This window comes from Notolabrus celidotus, chromosome 12 (genome assembly GCF_009762535.1).
Source record: "Notolabrus celidotus isolate fNotCel1 chromosome 12, fNotCel1.pri, whole genome shotgun sequence".
NCBI classification, from domain to species: Eukaryota; Metazoa; Chordata; class Actinopteri; order Labriformes; family Labridae; genus Notolabrus; species Notolabrus celidotus.
The window spans coordinates 7,149,031-7,174,005 of NC_048283.1; the positions used below are offsets into that span (position 1 = coordinate 7,149,031).

The 24,975-nt window shown below is 41.3% G+C and overlaps 1 protein-coding gene across 7 annotated transcripts in view; it reads left to right on the top strand.

The window, feature by feature from the left end:
- LOC117822637 (lamin-A-like) overlaps positions 1-24,975 on the top strand; it is a 46,163-nt gene that overhangs the window by 18,147 nt on the left and 3,041 nt on the right. For all 7 annotated transcript variants that reach the window (XM_034697486.1, XM_034697485.1, XM_034697480.1 and 4 more), the window contains exons 5-14: positions 16,635-16,791; positions 17,355-17,480; positions 18,150-18,317; positions 18,658-18,783; positions 19,018-19,238; positions 19,863-20,229; positions 22,676-22,783; positions 23,962-24,081; positions 24,174-24,233; positions 24,356-24,496. In XM_034697486.1, coding sequence (XP_034553377.1) covers positions 16,635-16,791; positions 17,355-17,480; positions 18,150-18,317; positions 18,658-18,783; positions 19,018-19,238; positions 19,863-20,229; positions 22,676-22,783; positions 23,962-24,081; positions 24,174-24,233; positions 24,356-24,469 — 1,567 coding nt within the window. In that variant the 3' untranslated portion in view covers positions 24,470-24,496. The remainder of the gene's footprint in view (positions 1-16,634; positions 16,792-17,354; positions 17,481-18,149; positions 18,318-18,657; positions 18,784-19,017; positions 19,239-19,862; positions 20,230-22,675; positions 22,784-23,961; positions 24,082-24,173; positions 24,234-24,355; positions 24,497-24,975) is intronic.

The window sequence follows — 24,975 nt, forward strand, 5'->3', positions numbered from 1 at the left end:
TGTCCAAAATCTTCTCCTAAAATGGACAAGAGCAAGCCTGCACTCCTCTCCTGAACATGCAGACGAGCCTCTCAAATGCATCGGCTGGCTTTTCTCTTTTAGAGGGAAGCTTTCTGCAGTCAGGACGATGTTGTGGCAACTGTGAGTTACTACACTGCGCTTTTTTTCTTGAGTCACTGGGAAAGTACCTCTGATGGCATGGAAAGCTCTCTGTGTCCTTAAGAGACTCAAATAAAGAAATCAATTTGATGCACAAAACATCAAAGTGGATCACCCTTTTAAAAAAAAATCTGAAACCGTTTCCTACTTAGACTGAATCATTCATATGACTTTCAAATGTAAATTCAAAACGCCCTTTTTTATTCAAAGATGCAACTTACATTTTCTGAGAAATTCCAGGAAAGAGAAATTCACCAGAATTTACTCACCAGCATGAATACATCTGGACAAAATATTTTAAAATGAATTGTCAGGTTGAGGATAATATGAGCAAACACACACAGGACAGGTTTCTAAAATCCCACATGGTGTTTTTGCACTGCCTGTTCTGCATGAACAACAGTCTAAAACCCACACCATCTCAAAGGTTTCCCTTTTTAGGAGCAGAGAGTGTTTCAATGTTTCAGTCATGTTCAAGTGTTCAAATAAAAAATGAAATAGTTCTACTTAAATAACAGAATAACTCAAACGTATTATAGCGTTCATATCTTCCTTCCAACTTCTCAAAGACTGATTATGCAGACTTATTCAAAAATTAATAACCGTAGCGTGCTCTTATAAGGTCAGCATAATTATTGAGATGAAAAATTAATCTTGCCGGGTTTTATGTTCTTGCTCGAGCATTGTTTAAATGTTGAGAAAATCCACTTTGACAGGTTTTTCTTTGGAAGTCTGAACACTTCATTGATTATTGACTGCATCAGCAATATGCCAGCAACCATTAGGACTGAACTCAGCAGGATTTATCCCAGAACTCCAACACTCATTGTGCTTATTGACCAGTCATATGGCACACAGTTTGACTTGTCTTATCAGTTATTATTCTTATTATTATTAGAAGTCATAATAAATCAAACAAGGAATGGCTTCATTGATTGAAAGTGTTCCAGTTTGTTTCTATAGAGCGTCTGTCTCATCGTCATGTCCTGCCTGTCGAGCTTTAACGTGGAGCTAAATCAGACAATATTAAACACACTCCACAAACGGTCCTCCAGAACATTAACTATTTTGTGGATAAAATTAGAGTTCAGCACCACGAGTCCCGCCCCCCGAGGCCACAAACAGGCTGCAAACCACCATCCACCAGAAGCAGCACATTTCACGGAGCTGCTGTACGTCTTTTCTCATGCTGTTTGATCACTTCTCTTCTGTTCTTGGCTGCCTCGGGGGGAAAACCCTGTGTTCCCCTACCATGAGCTCAGCTTGTATTATGTGACAGCAGACAATTGTCTGTCACATTGAGTCATGCCAGGCCAGATAAGAGCTCCGAGAAGAGGTCCTGATTTTTGGGTGTCATCCAGCATTGACGTAAATTGGATCACTCTTTCTATGCTATTGAATAACTTGTTGAAGAACAAGAGAGGGAGAGTCCTTTCTCACACTTAACATTTTAATGAAATACCTTCTTTCTACCTAATTATCTCTAAAAAGAAACGGAAAAGGAATACATTTAGGGCCTGTTTTTATTTTTTAACATGGCTCCTTTTTTTTTTTTACAGTGCTCTGAAATTTTACAGCAACATTGGCTCTAAATTTCCCCCATAAGATGGACAATTTGGAGGGTAACCAGTTATATACTTGTGTGTTTGTGCAATATAGGACAAATTACATAAACTAAAATTTATAGTAATATAAAAGATAACATCTCAGTCCTACAAAACATGTTTTGCTCCTAAAAAGTATTACTTTTTTTTTTGTTTGTTTTATATTTGTCTATTTTTTCCATAAGCGGCCGGCTTAGGCAAAGTACTGGATACATTCTAAAACTCTTTCATACCTCTGCTTTTAACATTTAGACTTAACAAATGTAAAAAAAAAAAAAAAAGAAAAAAGAAAAAAGGAGGTAAAGGTGTGGGCTTAGTTTGATGGAAAAGAAAGGGTTATCACTTTTAATTTGTTGTAGAATAGACAAAAAAAAAGGCCCATCACATACTCCCAAGACCCAATGTTGAATCTTTAGATTAATAAAGACCCAAAGAGACTTACTGTGCAATTTTGTGATGCTGTTTAATACCTTCTTTGGTGTAAGTTTTTTTTGTTGTTTTTTGGGGGGGCTTTTACACCTGTATCGACAGAGGGAGAGGACAGTGGATAGTGTGGGGAAACTGGGAGAGAGTAGGGAAATGACATGCAGGGAAGGAGACAGGCTGGATCCGAACCCGGACCGCCCCCTAAACGGACACGCAACTCAACCATTAGGCCAAGTCCGAGCCCTGTTACGGTATTATATCCAGTAGCAGGCACTCAAAGAATCAAAGGACCACTTTATTTGCATTTGAATAAAACCACACACTTCACTTTCTTCCTGGTTTGATTGAAAAACTTAAATTCAGGACAACAAGTGACCAGGGTAAGGGGTGGCGTGAGTCTCCACAAATTTGTTGCAGGTAAAAGATCTGTCTGTACTTCACAACTATCAACGTTTTCTAAGGCTGACCTCAACTATCGTACAGGGAGGTGATTACAGATGATACAAAAGAGAGCTACACATCTGCACAGAAACAGCACGTTCTTGAACGCAATGGAAGTCTTCACCCAAGAACACAATGTCAACCTTTTTCCCTCTAGGAGACCCTCAAAAAGAAAAATGCAACAAAACCTCATACGCCCAAAACTGGTGGCTTTAGTGGGTTTGGCTTTTTTGTTTGAAAATCAAAAAAGGCTGAAAATGTGTGTGTGTGGATATACCAACCATCCCTGTGACTCTACTGTTTTATTCTTAATACAGCTTCATACCTCATGTTGAGATACTGTAGCTTGAGGGCACACATTTTATGATCAAACTGTGATTGTCTAATCACATAAGCACTAGATTTTACATAACATTACCCCCTTAAAATAGATAATCTTCTAGATAATGCCAGTATGTGCTGTAAGGTCCAGTGAGAGTGTGTTCCTCAGCTCTGGACACAATTTGTTCTCTTTGCCCGCTAACGGATCTTCAGCGATGGGAAACAGATGTGGCAGGGCTGTAAAAGTGCTGCGCTGCTGCTGCTGCATGGAGCCGTCTCTGCTGGGTTTATTGGTGTGCAAGTAATGAGAGAGTCGGTCTTGGACTTAGACGAACCAGAACCTGGTACCGAGTGGAGGCTATTTCAGTGTGTATGTGAGTGTGAGTGTGTGTGTGTGTGTGTGGAGTGGAGTTTGTAGAATTAGTTTCCATAGAGCTCTCAGAGCCCGCCAAGCCCTCGATGACTCACTTGCACATGGCCAGGGTAAATTACTGTAAGATGGTGGGACTCCACAAAGTCTCTCCCTCACACACACTCTCTCTCTCTCTCTCTCTCTCTCTCTCTCTCTCTCTCTCTCTCTCTCTCTCTCTCTCTCTCTCCGTCTCTGTCCTCCTTCCTCTTTCTTGCCCGCCCTTTTTGCCCAAGGACCTTTCCATTGGGAAGTGGGGAAGGTGGGTGCAGTGTAACCGTAATCATCCCAGTTCCATCTGGTCCGTTATATAACCTTTGTTAAGTTTCCAGATCTGCAAAAGTTAGTTTACTCTGAAATAAATGTACAGAGTGTACGAATGCATTGAGTGCATGTCTGGAACAGTTGTGCTGTATAATCTAAACAGGGCAGCGGGTTTGTATGGAAACTCTTTCCACTGTGACTCAACCAGGCATGTCTCAGATGTTCTGCATTAACTATCGCTCTTGTTTATTAGGACTGAGGAAATGTGATTTGGACTTGAAGTGAAGACTACAGCCTTGATGTGGCTCCTTGTTTATTAGCACTGATGTCTTTTGTTGAACTTGTTTTAATAACAGATGCTAATTGGGTCAATGTAAAGCCTTGATTAATGAGTGGGGCAGTCGTCTGCTGCTTTACTGTTTTAGATACTGAAGAATAATTCACTTTTTTTTAAAATAAACTGCAGACTCCTTTTATGCCCAACAAGTATGGGGAAACTAGTCTGCATTCTTTTTTCCAACTTGTCGCCTGATGGGTGGAGTTTCCCACTGAGAACAGTACACAGTGCCAGAGCTGAGACAATCACAGGAAAGTCAACATGGCATTATTTCCAGGTTTTAACAGCTCACCTGACACCCCATAGATTGTCGTGATGTGTCTTGGCTCTGGATGTGTGTTTTAAGAATAAAGTTTACTTCCACTTTCCTCCGTCATGTACACGCCTGCGAGCTCCCTTATATTTCCTGAGTCTATATTTGATGCCAGCCCATTTAGGTTTTTGCGTGAGAGCAGCCTATCGTCAGGCTCGTCCCACAACCACGACTTGGTTATGATCCAAGCTTCAATTCTCTCTTTTTTTTTTTCCCTCGTACGATAGCAAAAGCTGAAGAATGCTGACCAAAAACTCCTCACAGTCTCATAAACTCTGCCCTCTTGTTTAGCTTTTAAACTAACAATAGCAGCAGTCGCTCTTCTACCCGTGGAGTTTTCATTGTAACTGAGTGCAGCTGGAAGAAGAGCTGTGCCCCACTTGAGGGGAGGCTGGGACACAATCTGTTGTTACAACGTAGAGCAGAAGTGCGGGTGGTGATACAGACGGGTGGTTCCTTGTTAACACAAACAAGACTTAAACTCTAGGATGCACTTTGAGACACCGATCAAATCAGAATGATAGGAATTACCAATGTAGGAAGTTATCAGAATCAGAAATACTTTATTTATCCTGGGGGGAAATTCAGTCATTAAAGTTGCTCCTATACACAATAATTAAGAATATTAATGAGCAGCACCACAGACATGCAGAGGGCTGCTGATGTAGCGTTGCTGCTGAACCTGTTAGCTAAATATTTGAGTGCCTGCCGGCTCTGCAAGGTTGCACAAAGATAATTAGAGATAGTTTATATTAGCCGTCCTTTTTTAAATGCACACATCGCTGCTTGTCAGGTCTGATTCAAATCAAAGCGGACAATATTTATTCTCACCCTATTTAACCCCAGCATTCCTCGTCTTTGAACCCACAGTTATGTCTTTTGAAAGGCGAAAGTGGCAAACTCGCATTCCTTGCACTGCTCTTTATCATGGCACATAATCTGATCCAGAACTAGTGAAAAATAGCTGATAAACTAACACAAAGACAGCCAGGCAACCAGCGTGTGAGTCACTGCTGGATGAATCATCAGCTAATCACTCAGGGAGGAACAAGGCCTGTTTCATTTGCCTTGTGGTGTCTGTGGACACACACGTTCTCTTTTTCAAACAGGCATTATCAACGGGCGGGACACCTTTCTCTTTTCCCCATGTATTGAGTGACACTCTGTTTGAGGAACTGTATGAACAGATGCAAATCGTTGCTGCTATGAATGGGACACAAAGAGTACATATCATTTTTTTCAGCCTACAGAGTTTGTTTTGTCGACAGCTTAAACAAAACCAGAGTTTGACATGAGAGAACACTGCCGGGCTTCTTCCGCCCCCCCCTCCCTCTGTGGTCGCCTCATCAGAAGTCTGATGAGACACGGTCGACATTTGCTCTGCTTTAAAACACAGCACACTGGGACTCTGTTCCCATCTGCCACATGTGGATGCATATGAGTGTCCTCTGGCAAAGGCTGCGTTGTCGTCCATTTCTGGTGATTTATCACACGCACATAAACACACAATCCCTGTTGTTGTGTTCTGCATCCCCGAGGAGACACAGGAAACAGTCATGTGCCAGCCTGTTATATTTATTTTGCTGCATATTTTCTAGAGAGTTGCACAACAGTCGTGGAAGAGAAGGGTTGACTTGAACGAGCAGGCCTGAATTTCTTTGTTTCAGAGTTTTGCGGTGTGTGCTGCTGCTCACATCTCTGTGCCTCCAAGTGCTCCGCTCTGACTTCTAACAATTGTTTATTCTCATTTTGTCAAAGTTCAACAGTGTATCTGCGAGGTTTCCGCAGTGTCTTTTTCCTGCAGGTTAAACTACATTGTGTTTATTCGAATCACTGGAAATGAGTCAGCAATTTAGACTGTGGATATATTCTTGATCTGTCTCTACATGTGATGATCAGCTTTCTATCAGTTTATTTTTGTGCAAAAGTCAGAACAAAAAATCAAACACTTTACCAGACTACTAAAAGTCTCATGATTCTGAAGGGTTCCCATGTGTCCTGGAAAACCTGGAAAACAGTTGACCAGTTTTCCAGTACTGCAAAAAAACCTGGTAAATGGGAGAAAAAGTAAAATGTTTTGGAAAATCACAGATTGTCCTGGAAAATTATTCCAACATGTATGCATGCGATCTGACAAGGTTAAAAAAAACCATCCCCTTTCAACATTTGTGGCCATTTTTGTCATTCAGTTCTATTTAGGTCAATTAATGCACTGATCATCTGATTATTATTATTATTATTATTATTATTTATTTCAGTAAGGCAGCTTCCAGATTCCTTTGCAGGCTCTTTCGTTTTTTACTTAGCTAATTTATATTTTTTGAGAAAAGAGAAAGCTGAGATGAGAGTTGGACGTCATTGTTAATTGGTTGCACTAATAAAGTGCTGTACATCTGTGGTTGCATTATTCTATAATCAATTTGCCATCATTTTTAAGCATGTAAGAGATGATTTCATTGATAGCCATAGACTACATGTCTTTCAATGTAGACTTCCACTGAGAGGAACATATTAGACTATTTAGGAACTAAATTAGGAAATACATTTAGACTGTCACACCAGCTTGATCATCACTGATAATGTCCTTGAAATGTTCTAGAAAAGAGTGGGAACCCTGTTCTGGTTCGATCCTGTCTTACCTTTTAAAATAAATATTTGAAGGAATGAATGGAGCTTTTTTGTTGCCAGATTTCTCAGAGTTATGACACTTTTTATTCTTTAAAAACTTTCAGGTAGTAGATGAATGGTTAGGTTTCATGCAAATGCTGACGGTAGCTTCATGCATCAAATACAGTACTATACAGTACAGATAGAAGATGCATAAACACAGCACTGTGCTGTATTCCAGCATGCTTTCCTGTAGTTCTATTTCTGGACCCCTTCGTTTGTTGATTGTTCACTCACCTTTCTCTTAGTCACCGTTTCCCTCCAGTGTTCTCCTCATAAAGCAGCTTTGTGAATGTAAAAAAAAAATGTTCTGAGGATGGAAAGAGGAAAAGTCGGCTGTAATTGGAGAAAGGAACATTTCAGACAGTCTGTGGGGAATTCGGGAGAACCCCCTTTTTCTTTTTTTTCCCTCTCCTCTGTGTTGGAGCAGTGAGTCATCAGGAAACCCCACCCACACGTGCTCACACATGCTTGCCAGACGGGGTGTGTGTGTGTGTCAGTGTGTTTATGTAGTAACATACCATATGGATCAATGGACTCTCGTAGAGCATGTCAAAGGAATCCTTTGAATAGTAGAACAGGAAATGATCGAGGCGATGTATTGTGTGTAACTATAGCATCCCCTCACAGAGAATGGCCGGTTCAAACACACGCTTAGGGAAAACCTCACGGGTGAAGTGAATGAGATGGACCCCCCCCCCCCCCTCCTGTTCACCCACAGCTTCAGCAGATGTGCCCATGTGCAAAATGCTGAACCCCCTCCTGCTGCAGGGGAGCTGCCCGATGGTAAACAGCACATGGCTGCAGCTGGAGAGGGCAGCTCCCAGTGTGAGCATGCAGAGGATCCAGATCGCTTACAGCTACTTTGCTTTTAAGTGAAACTGCAGCAAATATATAAAGAACCACCAGCTATTCTTAAAAAACTGAAATCTGAGTTATAACATCAACTTTTTAGTTTTCTGTCACACTGAACTATTTATTGGTGAATTCACAAAAACAAATCACAGATGATGCTCACAAAAATCCCTCTTGTGATAACAAAACCACTGACTGAATTATCCAGACTCATGGGGACAATCTAACTGGAAATATGTGTTTAATTTTACTTTAATTCAAACAAATATATCATTCACCTTGATTTTATTCTGGCAGCAGAACTCAGATAATTTTGTCGAGCACTCAAACTATAAATATCTAATGTATCCGTGTGACTGAATGAAATGAAGCTTATATATTTTATTTTAACATTGGTGAACTAACTATTGAACAGATCCAGTGCAACCAAAATGATGTCCTCTTTATCAGAAATAATGTGAGTGCAGGGAGGGCGGTAGTTAAATGCTGACCCTCAGTGAAAGAGAATGGATTTTTTTTTCCTGCAAAAGTAGGAAAAACGGGGGAGGCTGCTCCGTCAGTGCAAAGGTCAAACTATGAAGCTGTGCGATCTCAAGTGTTTTAAATTTGGCAGAGTTGTAAAGCAGCCATGAAACAGACTCTGCACACTGATTTAACTTTGGAACACCCACGGTAGTGAAATCCAGAGCGACACATTTCAAAAATAGTGCTGATGATAAATTGTAAAAACCTGCACACAAACATAAAAGATGCTCTCGCTCTTCTTGAACGTATAATTTCATGTGTTCCAGAGTAAAACGAGTCTTGTTTCTCATGATGATTTACTGCTCGGCGTCTGGTGAAGCAGTTCTTTAACTGTGGTGCTGCGGTCATTTTGTCGCCGTATCTTGTAGGAATTATATGTTAGTGTGAAAAAAAGCAACACCCTCTCAATCTTAAGATATTTTAAAAAAAAACACTCTGAAACTTGTGCACCTTTTTTTTGTTCCTCTGCGTCCACAGCGTGGTAGAATTGGCTTACTAGCAGGCCTGACGACAAGGCCTTGGTTGCCACGGTAACGGCATAGCAAAACAGGAGGGGAGGGGGCTGCAGGAGGGGAGGGGGGGTGGTGGTGGTGGTGCTTTTTTCTCTCTTTCACTCCACGAGGCGGGGTTCGTTTCTCGTTACTGGGGTGGACAAAGATAGCTGTGAGTCATCCTTGAGGCTGGGAGCCGAGCCAACACATTCCTCCTCCTCCTCCTCAGATTTCTCATCTCTATTATCCCCCTCTTTCTCTTTTTGTCTTTCTTTTTCGCATTTCAAATTCACACTCCCCCTCCAGCCTCTCCTGCTCTCCCCCATCTCACACCGTCTCCGTCCAATAGCTCCCATTTTGTCTCTAAACCTTAAAATGTGTCATTTACTCTTTTGTAACAAAATGCCTTAAAAAGCTCTGAAATTGCGGCTGGATTGCCGCGTGAACCTTTCATTATTTTTCAGTGATATTTTTTGTTCGAGGGTGCAGACATTAGTGCGTGGGAGGGAAGAAGGCATGACAAATAAGACAAGTGGTCTGCACAAAATAGAGCTGGCTGAAATTACTCTTTTTTTCTGTTTTTTAATTCCGTCTTTCACTGAAAATAAAGCGTGCCGCGTGGCCCTGCTAGAACGAAGGTCCTCCCCGGTTTGTAAGCTTCGAGTCAACTCTGCCGCCTTGTTTTACTTACAGCACATCGGCCTTATCTTGATGAAACAGACTGGTATTTTTTGCTTTATTTACCTAATTTCCCAAATGTAATCTGCAGTTGTTTGCTCATCTGTTGGCTCTCGGCCATTCTCAGCACCACAGTTGTTCGCCTTATGCTGACTGTGGATTGTTTTGTAAATATTAATGGTGTGACTCTTAAAAAATAACTGCACAGTAGCTCCACATGTGTTCTCAGAGCAGGCTGGAGGCGTCAACGCTTTGATGGAACAGAATGTAAACAGAAAGTCCGAGGGTATTTATGCTGGGCCGCTCTAATTACACATTTCATACTGGATTATATAAACAGGTAGTTTAGAGCTCACACACTCACACTGCTCTGGATTATGTAAATAGTGTATAAGAATGTGGGGACTCACATGGCAAATCTGCATGTGTGCGGCCACATACATTTTATAACACCTTTTGTTAGAACTAATGTCCTATTTACACACAAACACACACACACACAAGCTCAAAAATGCACAAACATAAACGGTAGCACACACACAGTTTTGCAGCCAACACTCCCACACATGTACGGTGCAGAACAGACTCAAACATGCACAAATACACCCCCAGATACACGTCTACTTAAGAGAAACACACACACACACACACACACACACACACACACACACACACACACACACACACACACACACACACACACACACACACACACACACACACACACAGTGACAGGTTTTTTAATGCCCCCTTCGTTGTCTTCAGACGCCACACACTGTTTGGTAGCAGACATCCAGGAACAGCATCCTGGAGATGTCAGTAGCAGAGATAACATGTGAAAAAGCAGCTCAGACCTGTCAATCATATGCTGTATATACATACCAGGCTAAGGATTATATAAGAAGTGGCTCTTGAGCACAATTAGTTCCAACAGTGATACTTACAACTACACTGGTAAGATTCTGAAAAATGTAAGTAATGTCTGCAGCGATGTTAGTGTCTGAATGGATGAACAGGGTGTGAACTGCTCTGTCCACCACTTTGCTGACTCTGGAGTTTATCAGATTGTAAAGATATTTGTTCAGGTATCCTAATGTCTTTGGTAGAGATGCAGAGTATCAGAACTCATTTTGAAATGACGTTATGCACACATTGTTTTTATTATAAAGAACACCAAGTCTCTCCTGTACCAGAATCCACCTGTTACTCTTATTATGACGGCCCAGCTGTTTTAGAAACAGGCATAAAACATGATAAACACTTGATGCCAACATGAATGATTAATATATATATATATATATATATATATATATATATATATATATATATATATATATAATCTTTTTCAATGCAGACATTCAGATTTATGGTTGCTGATTTACTTCTTAGTTGTTTGTTCTTGTTAAATGACTGAAGTAGAGGCTGCTGACAGGTTTTTGGTCACGCTTTTTCATCCTTACTTTTAAGAAACTCATGTCAAAAGTTTGGACACACCTTCTTATTCAATGGGTTTCATTTTAAATGTTTTCAACATTGTAGATTAATACTGAAGACATCAAAACTATGAAATAATCTGGTTTTGCCACAATAGGGATTACAACAGTAGTCAAATAGGGCTATCCATTGTGGGCTGACCCTACCTCTGAACAACACAACTGATGGCCTCAAACACATTAAGAAGGCAAGTCATTCTACAAATGAACTCTTGACAAGGCTCATGTTAATCAGAAACCAGTCCAGGAGACCACTTCATGAAGCAGACTGAGAGAATACCAAGAGTGTGCAAAGCTGTCATGTAGGAAAAAGGGGGCTACTTTACAGAATCTAAAATATAAAACATATTTCGGTTTGTTTAACACTTTTTTGTTAATTAAATAATTCCATATAAGTTCTTCCATAGTTTTGATGCCTTTGGTTTTAATCTACAGTGTTTCAAATAATTAGAATAAATAAAAACCCTTGAATGAGAAGGTGTTTCCAAACTTTTGACTGTCAGAATGACGGTTCTTTGGATGCACATTCATCGTCTGTTGTGTTAGAGGAATGTTGTTCATCTCCTCCTCAATGGATACTTTGCTGTCTGTTTCCGACACTTCAAAGTACCTCCATACATCCGACATGTTGAAGCTCGTCCTTGGCTCGTGTAAGCTGTCATCATGTGTGCATAATCAATGCGTCACCTTATTGGCGATTCATATCGATAGACATTTTCAGAACTGCTGATACCCAAAATTCATTTTTAATGCCTTTATCAACAGATACTGATATTATGCTGATAATGTTGTGCAACCCTGCAGTCTTTGGTAATCTGAAGTATACACTGGAGACACATTTTGTGTTGTGTGTGTGTGTGAGATGATGTTTAATAACTTTGATGACTCAAGGAGAGTTGTATTTATCAGTTTTTATTTCTTGTCTTGTGTGCTGTATTTAGTGTTTTCTTCTTGTCTCACCATGTTGTTTGTTTTCTGGAACATATGTATCAATAACAAATTATTATAAATAGCTCCAAACTTTATAATTATTTGCAAAAAAACAATAATAATCACTTCAGCCCAGTTCAATGTTGTGTTTCAGCCAGTTAGCAAACGTTAGTGAAGTGGCAGCTTTTAGCAAAAACCTTCTTGTCCACTTCTGCAGGACGTGATATTTCTGACTCATGCTTTCTAAAACAGGTTTACTCAAAAATGAAATGGATGCCGTGAAAAATTAAACAAACTGAGAATTTATTAAAAATATCAACAAACAAAAATCCCTTCTATAGTCGCTATTAACTTCTACTTCCTCAAAAGCGACAAACCTATAAAAAAATATATATTTTTAAAAGCTCCGGTTAGAAAATATGTTGCTCCTTGTCCTGCTCTGATCAAAAGCACACATTGCAGCCGCACATGCTCAGTTGCTCCAATCAGCAGCACCAATTACCTGCCGCATGACAATTAAAGGCACATAGACTCAAATTACTCTATGGCTCTAACATTTAGCATGCTACAATTCTAAATTACCACACTGCACATTTTAAACATACCCGCTCAATGTCTTAGTAATGATCACCGGGCACCAAAACACCACTGTGTCTAAGTTCAACCCCGCAGGGCAGTGAGCCTCTTTTTTTACTGTCATGTAGTGTAGTGCACGTCTCACTGTGGCCACTTGTGCTGAAATGTGACAGTTTAAGAGGTTTCTACCAAAAGCCTTCTTCAAATTGTTACACAGCATGTCATTCTGGAGGAAGGAAACCTCTTTGTCTTGCCGTCATGTTTGTGTACAAAGAGAATTCAGATAGTCAAACATCAAAACCCACTTGTGTCCATTAATTCTCTGCTGGAGCTGATCCACTGGGCCCATTAGTCCTAATGAATGGCACAGCAGCCACACGCACGAGCATTCATCTGCCTGCAGAACCAGACTGTTAAATGTTAGTTAGGAGGGTATCATGGTCAAGACAAAGAGCTGTATAGTTTGAAGTATTGTTTAACCAAAGTTGAAAACGATATAAGAAAAAAAAGTGTGTGCTGGTGTCTTTACATTTTATAGCCCAGTTTAACGCACAGAAAACACGTGGTCCTTTGTCCCGGCCTCATTAAGCAGACTTGATTTGGTAATTTAGGTTTATTATTGGAGTCTGTAATAAGTTAATTAGCATTGTGGTGGATTCAAAATATTCCACAACAACAAGAGCAGCAGAAAATAAGTTTTATAACAACCTACAGAGTTACACAAGCCTGAGGGAACATGTCCCAACGAGAGGTGCTTAAACCCACCGTCTGGTATAGGTCGCAACAAAAAGTAATTAAAACATTTTATAGCAGAACCAGTACCTCACTTTACCCCAGGAACCAGTCTGCCTGTCTTGAAGGCGTTTTAGACGGCTGACATGTTTGTATGGGGCGACTTTGTTCTGTAGGTGCAATAATTCAGGGAATGTTTCTAGGTGTTAACACTTTGTGTGTGTTTGGTATGTGTGTGTGCGTGATTTTTAACACATTTGAAATCTACAAACCCACAATTTCAAGTACCTGTACACCTGGATCATAAAAAGTTACATTCTTGTGTCTTGTGATGAGTCGAAGCACGACAAAAGTTTACCTGAAAACAGAAATCTTTACTTTGTGATCGACTCAGAAAAAGAAACGTGTGTCAAAGTAGAGCAAAACATGTCCTGATAGTCAACACTTCAATTAAATAATTCCAGATATATTCTGTCATAGTTTTGATGCCTTCAGTATTAATCTACAGTGTTTAAAATATTTAAAATAAACAAAAACCCTTGAATGAGAAGGTGTTTCCAAACTTTTGACTGTTAGTGAAGTTCAGAATGACGGTTCTTTGGATGCACAATCATCGTGTGTTGTGTTAAAGGAATGTTGTTCAGCTCCTCCTCAATGGATACTTTGCTGTCTGTTTCCGACACTTCAAAGTTCCTCCATACAGCCGACATTTTGAAGCGCGTGTAAGCTGTCATCATGTGTGCATAATCAATGCATCACCTTATTGGCGATTCATATCTGTCCACCACTTTGCTGACTCTGGAGTTTATCAGATTGTAAAGACAGACATTTTCAGAACTGCTGATACCCAAAATTCATTTTTAATGCCTTTATCAGCAGATACTGATATAATGCTAATAATGTTGTGCAACCCTGCAGTCTTTGGTAATCTCTTGAGCATAAAGGTTCTCACTCAGTATATAAAGTATTCACTGGAGATTTTGTGTTGTGTGTGTGTGATGATGTTTAATATATAAAGTATCCACTGGGAAATACATTTCCTGATAGTCAACACTTTAATTAAAGGTAAATATTAACCCTCTGACCTTCATGCAGGCAGAGGTTTATGTAATGAGAAGGCAACTGAGGTCATGTTTCGTCTCACACATGTCATACAGTACATACATCATTGAAAAGCAGCTTTTAGAAGCAAATATATTACCACCACTAATAAAGCTTATAGATATGATTCAGTGCTTTGCTGCACAAACAGGAATGTATGCACATCTGGTCCAAACATCTGGTTATTCAAATTTGGTTTAGGACTAGAGAAAAGGTCATGGTTGAATTCTATACACTGTATAGTCTTTACTTTATTGAGTACACCCAATATTAAAAGAGTGTACTGTGAAACACTTACAGTAACCTTCAGCGGCAACAGCTTCTACTACTCGTCTCATCACTATCATTGCTCCCTCTCTCTCTTATTCTCCTCCATCCCTCTTTCAAGACCCAACTCGGTCGAGGCATGATGGCTGTCTAACATGAGTCTGGTTCTGCCTGAGGTTTCTACCTGTTAAAAGGAAGTCTTTCCTCGCCACTGTAACTAGCTAAATACTGCGATGTGCAATGCTCATGGTGGATTAATGTGGGGTCAGACTGAGTCTTACCCTGTCTTGAAGTTGGGTCTCTGTTCATAATTTGACATAGATTGGTCTAGACCTCCTATGTTTGTGAAAGCGTCTTGAGATAACGTTTGTTGTGGTTTGGCGCTATACAAATAAAGATTGATTGATTTGATAATATTTGTCAAGTAGATGCAGATCGACATGAATCACTATGAGTATGATTTAAAGTCACAGCTGTCAGGTGATGGGTGTAGGATGTCCCGCCTCCTTCCCAGAGCTTCTCGTCCATGTCTTTTTTCTTCTTTTGCATGCTCATTTGATTTGGACCAGCTCAAACACTGGCTGTATCTCTTCCTGCTGAAACTAAACAATGATTAGTCTGATTTTTTTCCTTTGGTGTAATTACTCCTCCTGGCTCAGTAAGCCTGATCGTTCATCTGTGAAGCATCAAGAACATGTTTTCTCTGGTTTTAATTCTGGACTTTTTCCTGAACATAAAAGACTTGTTCTTTTTTCCTGTTTTTCACGCTTTTAAACGCAAAGTATTTTATTGTCTCTTTGTCCTAACTTTTTTTCAAGAAGCTGAACTACACATTTTCTAGTTCTTGTAGTAATAGTGAAAGAGGGCTGTGTCATAAACCAATAAACTACATCTCAACTTCTTGTGAGGTTTGTGAATGGACTCAAACGTTGCAGATAATAAATATTCTGCTGTGGAGTAACTTCCATTCAGTGCTTCATTAACCCAGTGTTAAAGTGTATCTGTAGCTCATCCTGCCTCTTGTTCCTACACTGGCCATCCTAACACAGGGCTTGTAGGCTGACCAGTCGACTCTAAGGTCTGTGTGAGACGCCTGGAAGCTATCTCCCCAGGCAGATGGCCGTTATTAGAGACAATGAAGACTGGCCCACAGGGCTTAATAGAATAACAGGGAGCCCATTTCCTCCTTTGCTGTTCATGAACCACCTATACTGCTAACAGCTACTCTCTCTTCCCTCCGCTCTCTTCATCTTCTGCTGGGAATGAAAAGTTTTTCCAGGGCTGTATCCAAGTGTTTTTTTTTCCAAAACAGAACATTAAATTGGTTCCTGTTGCGTTGTTAGTGGAGAGGCGGGGCGCGCTTGCCCAAGCACATGCGCAGCAAACGTGAATTCTCTTAATTCAACACAGATTCCCTTGAGATAGACTTTAATGGGCTCTTATTCAGCACTGAAGGCTAATAACAGTACGCTGATGTTCAGTACACATCAACAGTTGAACAACTGCTCGCTCCACTCTCGCAGCACAATGGTGGTGTGTGTCGTCCACCACCTCTGGCGCTGCAGCACAGTTACCCTCTGCTTGTCAAGTTTCACTTAAAGCAGAAAAGACGGAGCGGGCTGCCTTAAAGGAAATCATGACTCAAAGTAGCTTACAAAAACATCAACTCTGCAAAAGAAGAGTGTTTCCTTTTTAATGCTTCTTCTTTTAGAGCTTCAATCAGATGTAAGAACACAGCTGTGTTTGTGTAGCACCTTCCAAACTAGTTATACATTGAAGGAAAAGAAATGCAGTTGTAATAAAAACATAATGTTCGATTTACTCCATTCAATCAGCAACATTTAAAGCAACATGAGAGGGATCAACAGCTCCAAAGAGGACAAAATGAACACGTATTCAAAGAGAACACAGGACAGGCTTCAAGAAGGGGCCACAGTTAAAACCTACCAACAGGATATGAGATGTGAAGAGCAGTGGATGTTTATGAAACAATCAAAAAGAAAGCATACTAAGTCCACATCTCTGTCTTTTTCTTTGTTTTACAGAAACAGTAAAAAGGAGGCTGACTTGGTTGCCGCTCTGGCCCGGCTCAGAGACCTGGAGGGCCTGCTCAACTCCAAAGATGCTAGCCTCACCACCGCCTTAGGAGAGAAGAGAGCCCTGGAGGCCGAAGTGAAGGACCTCAAGGCCCAGCTGGCCAAGGTAAAAAGAATTCTTATCGGACCTGTAGTGGTTGTTGTAAATATCAGAAATGCATCTTTAATGTTTGTTTACACATCATGGTGCAACAGGCGCTTTTATTGATGCCACAGTCAGGCTTTGCTTACAGAGGTTATCCTCCCAATGAAGCATCACTCTACATTTCTCCATTTGATCATCTGTGGAGACTTTCATTGTTTTTTATATGAGGAGATCAATTCACATCTTTGATCCTCGGTTAAGATGCTTCACCTGTCAAATCCAGAAGAGCTTCAGTGGAGGTAGTGATTACACGTAAACCCTCCAGGCAGTTGATTATGAATGAGGACAAGGTGTGGAGGCAGACAAGGTTGCATTGTCTGCTGTGTGTTTTATCAATGAACTTTACCACAGGACTGACTCATTTACTTGTGGCGTTGCTCCACCTACTGGCCACCTAGGGGAACTACAAGTTAAAGAAACAGCACTGCACAGATCACACCTTAAGCTGTGTTTGATTTTTTCCTGTCACGCCCCCACTAAAGAACATTTCCTTCCTCGTCTTCTCTTTTATCCTCTCTTCCCAGTTGGATGGAAACTTAGCGGATGCCAAGAGGCAGCTGCAGGACGAGATGCTGAGGAGAGTGGACGCCGAGAACCGCCTGCAGACTCTGAAGGAGGAATTGGAGTTCCAGAAGAACATCTACGCTGAGGTTCTCACTCTTCACCTTCACCCCTCTATTTTTACTGAGCTGTCTAAGTCATCTGTCCTACTTTTCATCTTTTCCACAAGATATTGATCTGCTTCCAACAACCTGCTTGTTTGTTTTGCATTCATGATGCAGATCTGTTTCACAGATGCTTTATTTCAAGTGATTTGTCACATTGTAATGAAACACAGTACAGGTAGAAACATTCATGGATGATAATGTTTTTACCTTACTTTGTCACTGTAAAGTAACAGTTTCTATCATGTTGAAGGCCTGAACAAAACTAGAAACAAATGATTGTCTTCAACATTTTAACAGAACGATGAGGAGTTGCTTAAATGTCAACAGAAGGTTAGATTTGTCTGCAGGAGCTCTGCACTTCTCAACAAGTAATTACTACTCAGCAACAGACTAATCAATGCAATGTAGTTCATTGACCAAAGCAGCTTTCTACAAGTGAAATCATTCAGTGCTTGAGAATAATTGAACCAAACATCTTTATAAACTCCTTTTTTCATCGTTTAATAAAGTTATAAAGGATTTAATAAGTCAAACATGCTTCTCAGTGACATGAGTTTGAGTCACAACAGTCAAAGGCGAGTCCAGAAAACTGAAAGTAAACACTCATGAGACTGATACCTATCACTGACCTGTGTGTGTGTGTGTCTGCAGGAGGAGCGAGAGCGCCATATGCGGAAGGAGAAAACTGTGGAGTACAGTGGAGAGCCACATCAGGATTATGAGAGCAGGTTGGCTTTGGCCCTCGCCGATATGAGAGCTCAACACGAGGAGCAGGTCCGCCTCTACAAGGAGGAGATCGAGAAGACCTACAACTCTAAGGTGAGTGTGGATGCTGCAGGAGAAACAGTTCACCACTACCAGAACCAAAGTAGCTCATTTTGATGTTTTTTCTACTTGAAGCAATTGATAGATTTAAATGATTTATATCCTTTTTGCACTAAAGAAGTGTATACACGCCATCTTTAGATTGAGCCTTTCATTTTACACAGATACACATACAAGACAAGACGAGCATAGAAGTCATAACAACTGTTAAGCTGGAGTCTCTAAGAGTTCAACCACATCAGCAGATTTTGTTTTAATTTATATGTAGGTCTCATCAGTTTTTGGCCTCAAACAGCACTGTTTCATTGAGTTGTTCCATTTCTCTTTCCTTCAGTTGGACAATGCCCGTCATTCTGCTGACAGGAACAGCCACCTGATGGGAGCCGCCCATGAAGAGCTGCAGCAGACCCGGGTTCGAATGGAGAGCATGTCAGGCCAACTCGGCATGCTGCAGAAACAGGTACACACACTTACACAGTGACTATCTGTCAATCGTTGATTATACATCTGCTAGGTTTACTTGATGTCTACATGAATCCTGCAGAAGTCAGTTTACCTCCAAGCAGCATTGACTGACTCATTGTGCTCAACACACAGTGTTTGTACTCTAACAACCACTGTGCAGACTACTTACTGGTCAGTCTTTATTAACTTAACTCGGTTTGTGTGTGTGTGTGTGTTCTGTCTAACTTAGCTGTCAGCAAGCGAGGCCAAGGTGAGGGACCTGGAAGAGGCTCTGTCCCGGGAGCGGGACCTGATGCGGAGTCGGCTGGAGAGTAAGGAGCGGGAGATGGCTGATATGCGTAATCGGATGCAGCAGCAGCTGGAGGAGTACCAGGAGCTGCTGGATGTCAAACTGGCCCTGGACATGGAGATCAATGCCTACAGGAAGCTGCTGGAGGGAGAGGAGGAGAGGTGAGGTGGTTTTCAAAAGTTAAGCTAGACAGTAGAAAAGCATATCTGGATTGGTGCGAGTACAGGTGTTTAGGTTGTTACAGAAAGGGGGGGGGATCAAAAACAATACAAGTCATGACTCTCCCTAATGACTTTGCAAATTGTAGATAATCTGAACCTGATTGAAAGACCAGTGAAGCTACTCTCTGCTCTAAATCATAACAACCAGACAATATCAAATCTGAGGAGACAGTGATAATATGAACAATGGAGAAGTGGAACAATCGGAAGGGGGTCTCTTTATGTGAATCCAGCTCCTTAACTGCTTGGAAAGAACTGACAGGCCTGCACAGAGCTCTGAACTCAGAACGCCCCCCAACTCCTTCGAGAGAGAGAACACAGACTGTGATCCAGACTTTATCGCAGAACATCAGCGTTCGACCTAATTAATGCTCTCGTGGCTGAATGGGAGGAAACCCTCACAGCCAGGCTCCAAAATCCAGTGGAACAGTTCCAGCACATGTATTTTTTTGCCGGGGCGTTGTGGGAAAGATCTTAAAAGTCTCCTCACCGATGTGAGAGCGTATGTTCACTGACCATCGTGCTCTAATTCTATTGTCTCAATCTCTCTCTCCCTCTCCTCAGGCTGCGCCTCTCACCAAGCCCTCCACCCACCAGGGTCACCGTGACACGGACCTCAGGCTCCAGCCACAGCCACAGCGGCGGCCATGACCACGGCCACAGCCACGGCCACGGCCACAGCCACAGCCACACCAGCCGCCTGCTCGCCTCTGGCACCGCTGCCACAGCCTCCAGCAGCCGCAACTCTTCTGGCACCGCTAGTACCAAGAAGCGCCGCCTCAACGACAATGACAGCGAGACCTCAAGCATGGTTGGGGGCACCGTGACCAAGGCCCGCATCAGTCAGCATGCCTCAGCCAGCGGGCGCATCACTGTGGACGAGGTCGACCTGGATGGCAAGTTCATCCGCCTCAGCAACAAGGCCGACGAGGTGAGCGACTCATTTCCATCAGCTGGCGCTGTAAAGCATGTTGAGTGGGTGTAATGGGTTTTAATAGAGATGAGGCCGCACTCAGTAATGATGAACTCTAAACCTCTGACCTCAGTTTGTTCTAGCATGGATGAACAATTGACTTTTCTTTAATGCAACAAGCATCTGGTTTTATACAGACAGATGTGGTGAAATTACAACAAGTATGTGTGGAGAAAAGACAGCTTTGATTATCTGTGCCTTTAATTTATTTATGGAGCTTTTTAAAATCTGCCATGTGCTTCACAACAAACAAGACTGAACAAAAAGGTAGTACCAGAATAAGTGCACAGCAATACACAGACATGCACAAACCTTCATGCCCACTTATTGGGTCTGTTCGAACACCCTTTAAAGGTGGTGAAGAAGGCTCCTAACTGTCTGAGCTGTTTTGAATTCTACAAATGATTAAAGGAGCTCCCTTTTACCTCCTTTAGCATGTGGGTACACTGGACCATCCTTCATGAAAAGAGAGAAGAAAAAATACCCATAATTCTTTGCCCCAATTCCATTTAAATTCATGCCCCTCTTGGCCTTGCATGACGACAAACAATCAGCATGACAGATTGATTTGAAGCCATATTCACTGGATTCAAGAATTATTTTCGTTTAATCAAACTCATGATTCATACGGATAAATATGAGAGGGAGTGACATTATCAACGTGCCAAACATTTCACCTCACCTTTGCCGACTTGGTGACCTTGATTAATCAATCAATAATTCAAAGAGAATCTCTGTCCTTACTTCCATATTGAGTAAATCTGTAGGGTTAGAGTTTTACTGCTGCCAAGATTCAGTGCAATCTCTGCTGATTTCATGACATATATGGTGCTCACAGGGGCCTCCTTCAAAAAGGAACTCAAAACCTTTCTCTTTCGGAGGGCATTTCCCTCATTTTTATCTGTTTTATTTAACTAGACTATTTTTATTCCAAAGTTTCTTTATTGTTTTTTTATGCACAGACAAACACACAGAAGGTTTTGTGACATGTAGTAGTTGAAACGGAGTTCTGTGGATGATGTTATAAAACACAATAACAAAAACACCCTTAAGATCCCACCCAACCCAGAACATTGATCACTTCACACACACCTCACATCCATACCGACATCAACAAGGGGTAAACAGACAAAACAAATACAAAAGAGCAATATCATTTAAATACATTAGGGAGAGCAAGGTCACACAGAAATAGTCGATTATTACTTGAAAAACCAGCTAGTGCATTGTGGAAGTCCCTCCAAGCCTCAGAGGCAGAGGTAGAGTGCAAAGACATACGAGTGACACAGATTAATTATGTTTTTCCTAGACTATTTTAAACACGTGTCTCCAATTTATTGTCTGTTTTTAACCCTAAATTTACTTTTGCTTGTTTCATTCATTTGTAGCACTTTGGGATTTGTTTCTGAATGTAAAGTGCATAACAAATATAATGCATTATTATTATTATTATTATTATTACAGATGATCCTTTGTCTGTCCATTTAAATAGACAGACAGACAGAACCTGATAGTAAGAGAGCCAGTGAAGTGCAACAATATTCATATTAGAAGGTACCGGCTAAAAAAAAAGGAGATATAACACCCCAGTTTAAGCTTTTAGATCTTCAGCTGCGACGTCCTGAGCCTTAATGATACATCTATCACTGAGTTTTCATCATTTCAAACAAGACGTTATGAAAGCACAAAACTTTTATCCTCCATCCTTGGTAGATTATGGTTATCACTCATTGGATCCATGCAACATCAGTAACATTCACTGAGTGTAGGAGCAGTCAGATTCTCCAAACGCAGCTGTTGTCTTTCCTAACTCCTTATTTACACCGTCCCTTAAACCTCATGATGTTTTCTGTCAGGGTTAAGGAGAAGAGGCTAGGAAAGGCTCAGAGGTTAATTTTTTGGACTTTCAGAGTTTACCCATAGTCAACATTCATCACAGATGTAGACCACAGAGTACCGCCGTGTCCTGACACAGCTTTTTACAGGAGCTGAGAGATTCCGCTGCAGGTTCAGTTTCTCTGAGACTATTCCTGAGTCTTGGTGGAGTTGCAAAGGAGGCCACGTTCCTGAAAACTTTTCATGGGATGGTTAGAAGACCTTGATCTGAGGATCTGAGGGGCTGAGCTGTACTGTACAGGGATAGCAGTTCTGTAACATAGGACAGGTTGAAACTGTGCAAAGCTTTGAACACATAGAACTATGTAGAAGGAATTCGATACAGAACGGGGCGCAGTGCAGAGACTCTAGTACATGTGTGACATGTTCCCTTTATTTATGGCTGCATAGGAATCCGACTGCTACATTCACACATGTTGAAAGCGCTGAATAGACAGAGAGTGATAGCCGGTAGTCTTCTTTAGATGTAACGGTATTTTCAAATATCGTCCCATTTTCTCTCCTGCAGGACCAAGCTCTGACCAACTGGCAGGTGAAGAGACAAGTTGGATCTAGCACCCCCATCGTCTACAAGTTCCCCCACAAGTTCACTCTGAAGGCTGGAGGAAGTGTCACGGTAAGTTTCAACAGCATCACGATTAATCTCTGTTGATCTAAACTGTTGTTTGCCTTTGCATAAAGGCATGGGAAGGGTTAAAGAGTAGTTTACACCTTTTGGATGTGAAATTAAATAATACTTAAAAAAGAATGTGCATGTATTTTGGGGTATTGTTTAAGAGTGTAAAAGCATGGTGGTGACATGGAAAAAAAAATACTGCCAATGTCTTGTCATATCTTTGCACTGAGCAATCATGTTATGAACCAAACCTGCCTAAGAATCTCTGACACGTGAGGGACCAGTGAAGTCAGTTGGTGAAGCAGGCGCCCCCCACAGAGGCTACAATCTGTGATGCATTGGCTGACCGTGGCCATTTAATACATGCCAACCACTTTCTTTTCTCCCTATAGCTCCTACCTCTATTTAGCTGTCCTATCTAATAAAGGCAAAATCTTTATGAATGTTGAACACGTAGGAGGTGTATTCATTCAAATTATATTTTTAAGTGAAATTTAGTGAAAAACAAGAAATAAGCTAGAAGGAAACTCTGCAGGAAACCTTTTAAAACTTTAATGTTTGTCCATGCTGGTAACGGATTAAGACATACACTACCAGTCAAAAATTTGGACACACCTTCTCATTCAATGGTTTTTATTTATTTTAATTCTTTTCAATATTGTAGATTAATACTGAAGACATCAAAACTAGGAAATAATCTGGGTTTTCCATAATATGGATTACAACAGTAGTCAAACAGGGCTATCCATTGTGTACTAACCCTACCTCTGAACAACACAACTGATGCTCTCAAACACATTAAGAAGGCAAGTCATTCTACAAATGAACTCTTGACAAGGCTCATGTTAATTAGAAACCATTCCAGGAGACCACTTCATGAAGCAGACTGAGAGAATACCAAGAGTGTGCAAAGCTGTCATGAAGGAAAAAGAGGGCTACTTTACAGAATCTAAAATATAAAACATATTCTGGTTTGTTTAACACTTTATTGTTCATTAAATAAATAATTCCATATATGTTCTTTCATACTTTTGATGTCTTCAGTATTAATCTACAGTGTTTCAAATAATTGAAATAAATACAAACACTTGAATGAGAAGGTGTATCCAAACTTTTGACTGGCAGTGTACAAGTGAGGTTCATGAGCACCCCTAATCTCTGACCTTTGACCTCTGTAGATCTGGGCTGCTGCTGGTGGTGGAACCCACAACCCCCCCAGTGACCTGGTCTGGAAGAGCCAGGAATCCTGGGGCACCGGGGATCAACTGCAGACCAGCCTGATCAGTGCCAGTGGAGAGGTGTGACTCCTCCTGTGTTACTTTGAGCTTGTTGTGCCCGTCTGCTCCTTCTACATTCTCTTACTTAATCACTCTGTTTTATTTACCACCAGGAAATGGCCATGAGGAAAGTGACTCGCACCCTGTTCCATGAGGATGACGACGATGAAATGGTAAATTATAAATACAGTAAACATCTTACGCCTCAGGAACAACAAACTGTGCTGTGACTGCAGCGTCTCCCAGAGGAGTTGCTCATTAAGTAACTCGCCCTGTTGTGTGTCGCCCCCTGCAGGGAGCTCACAGCACAAGCGGGGGAGATTACAACCTGCGGAGCCGTACGGTGATCTGCAACTCCTGTGGGCAGTCATCGGGCCGTGAAGGGGGAAATGATGGCCTTGCATCCTAATTCCCAGGAACCAACGAGCCCAGACAGGTACCAAGCAGTTACAAGAGGGACAACAGGAATTATATAAAGAGCAATGTCTCATTCAATGACAGAATACATGATTTCATTCATAATTTATAAAGTTTTCAAACCCAACACCAAGATGAATACAGCCTGTGACAGAGCACTGTAGAATGAAAACAGAGGGATTTAAGTTTCTTCTAAAGCACCAGTAATGTCTCACAAACAAGCTCTCACAGTGAAAACCTATGAAATGATTTAACATTGCTGATACTTCCTCAACCTTTGTTGACTTCAAAAAACAACAGAGACACATGTAGGCTGCTACAGCAACACAGTCAACAGTGACATGGTGTAAAGGTTTCAGAGGAGTCCCTCAGCTAGAAAGAAGCACAGAGCAGCTTCACCAAGTTTAATCCAACATTAAAAACACTAATTGGGGGGGCGCTGGTGGCCTAGCGGTCTAAGCGCCCCACATACAGAGGCTACAGTCCTTGTCGCAGGGG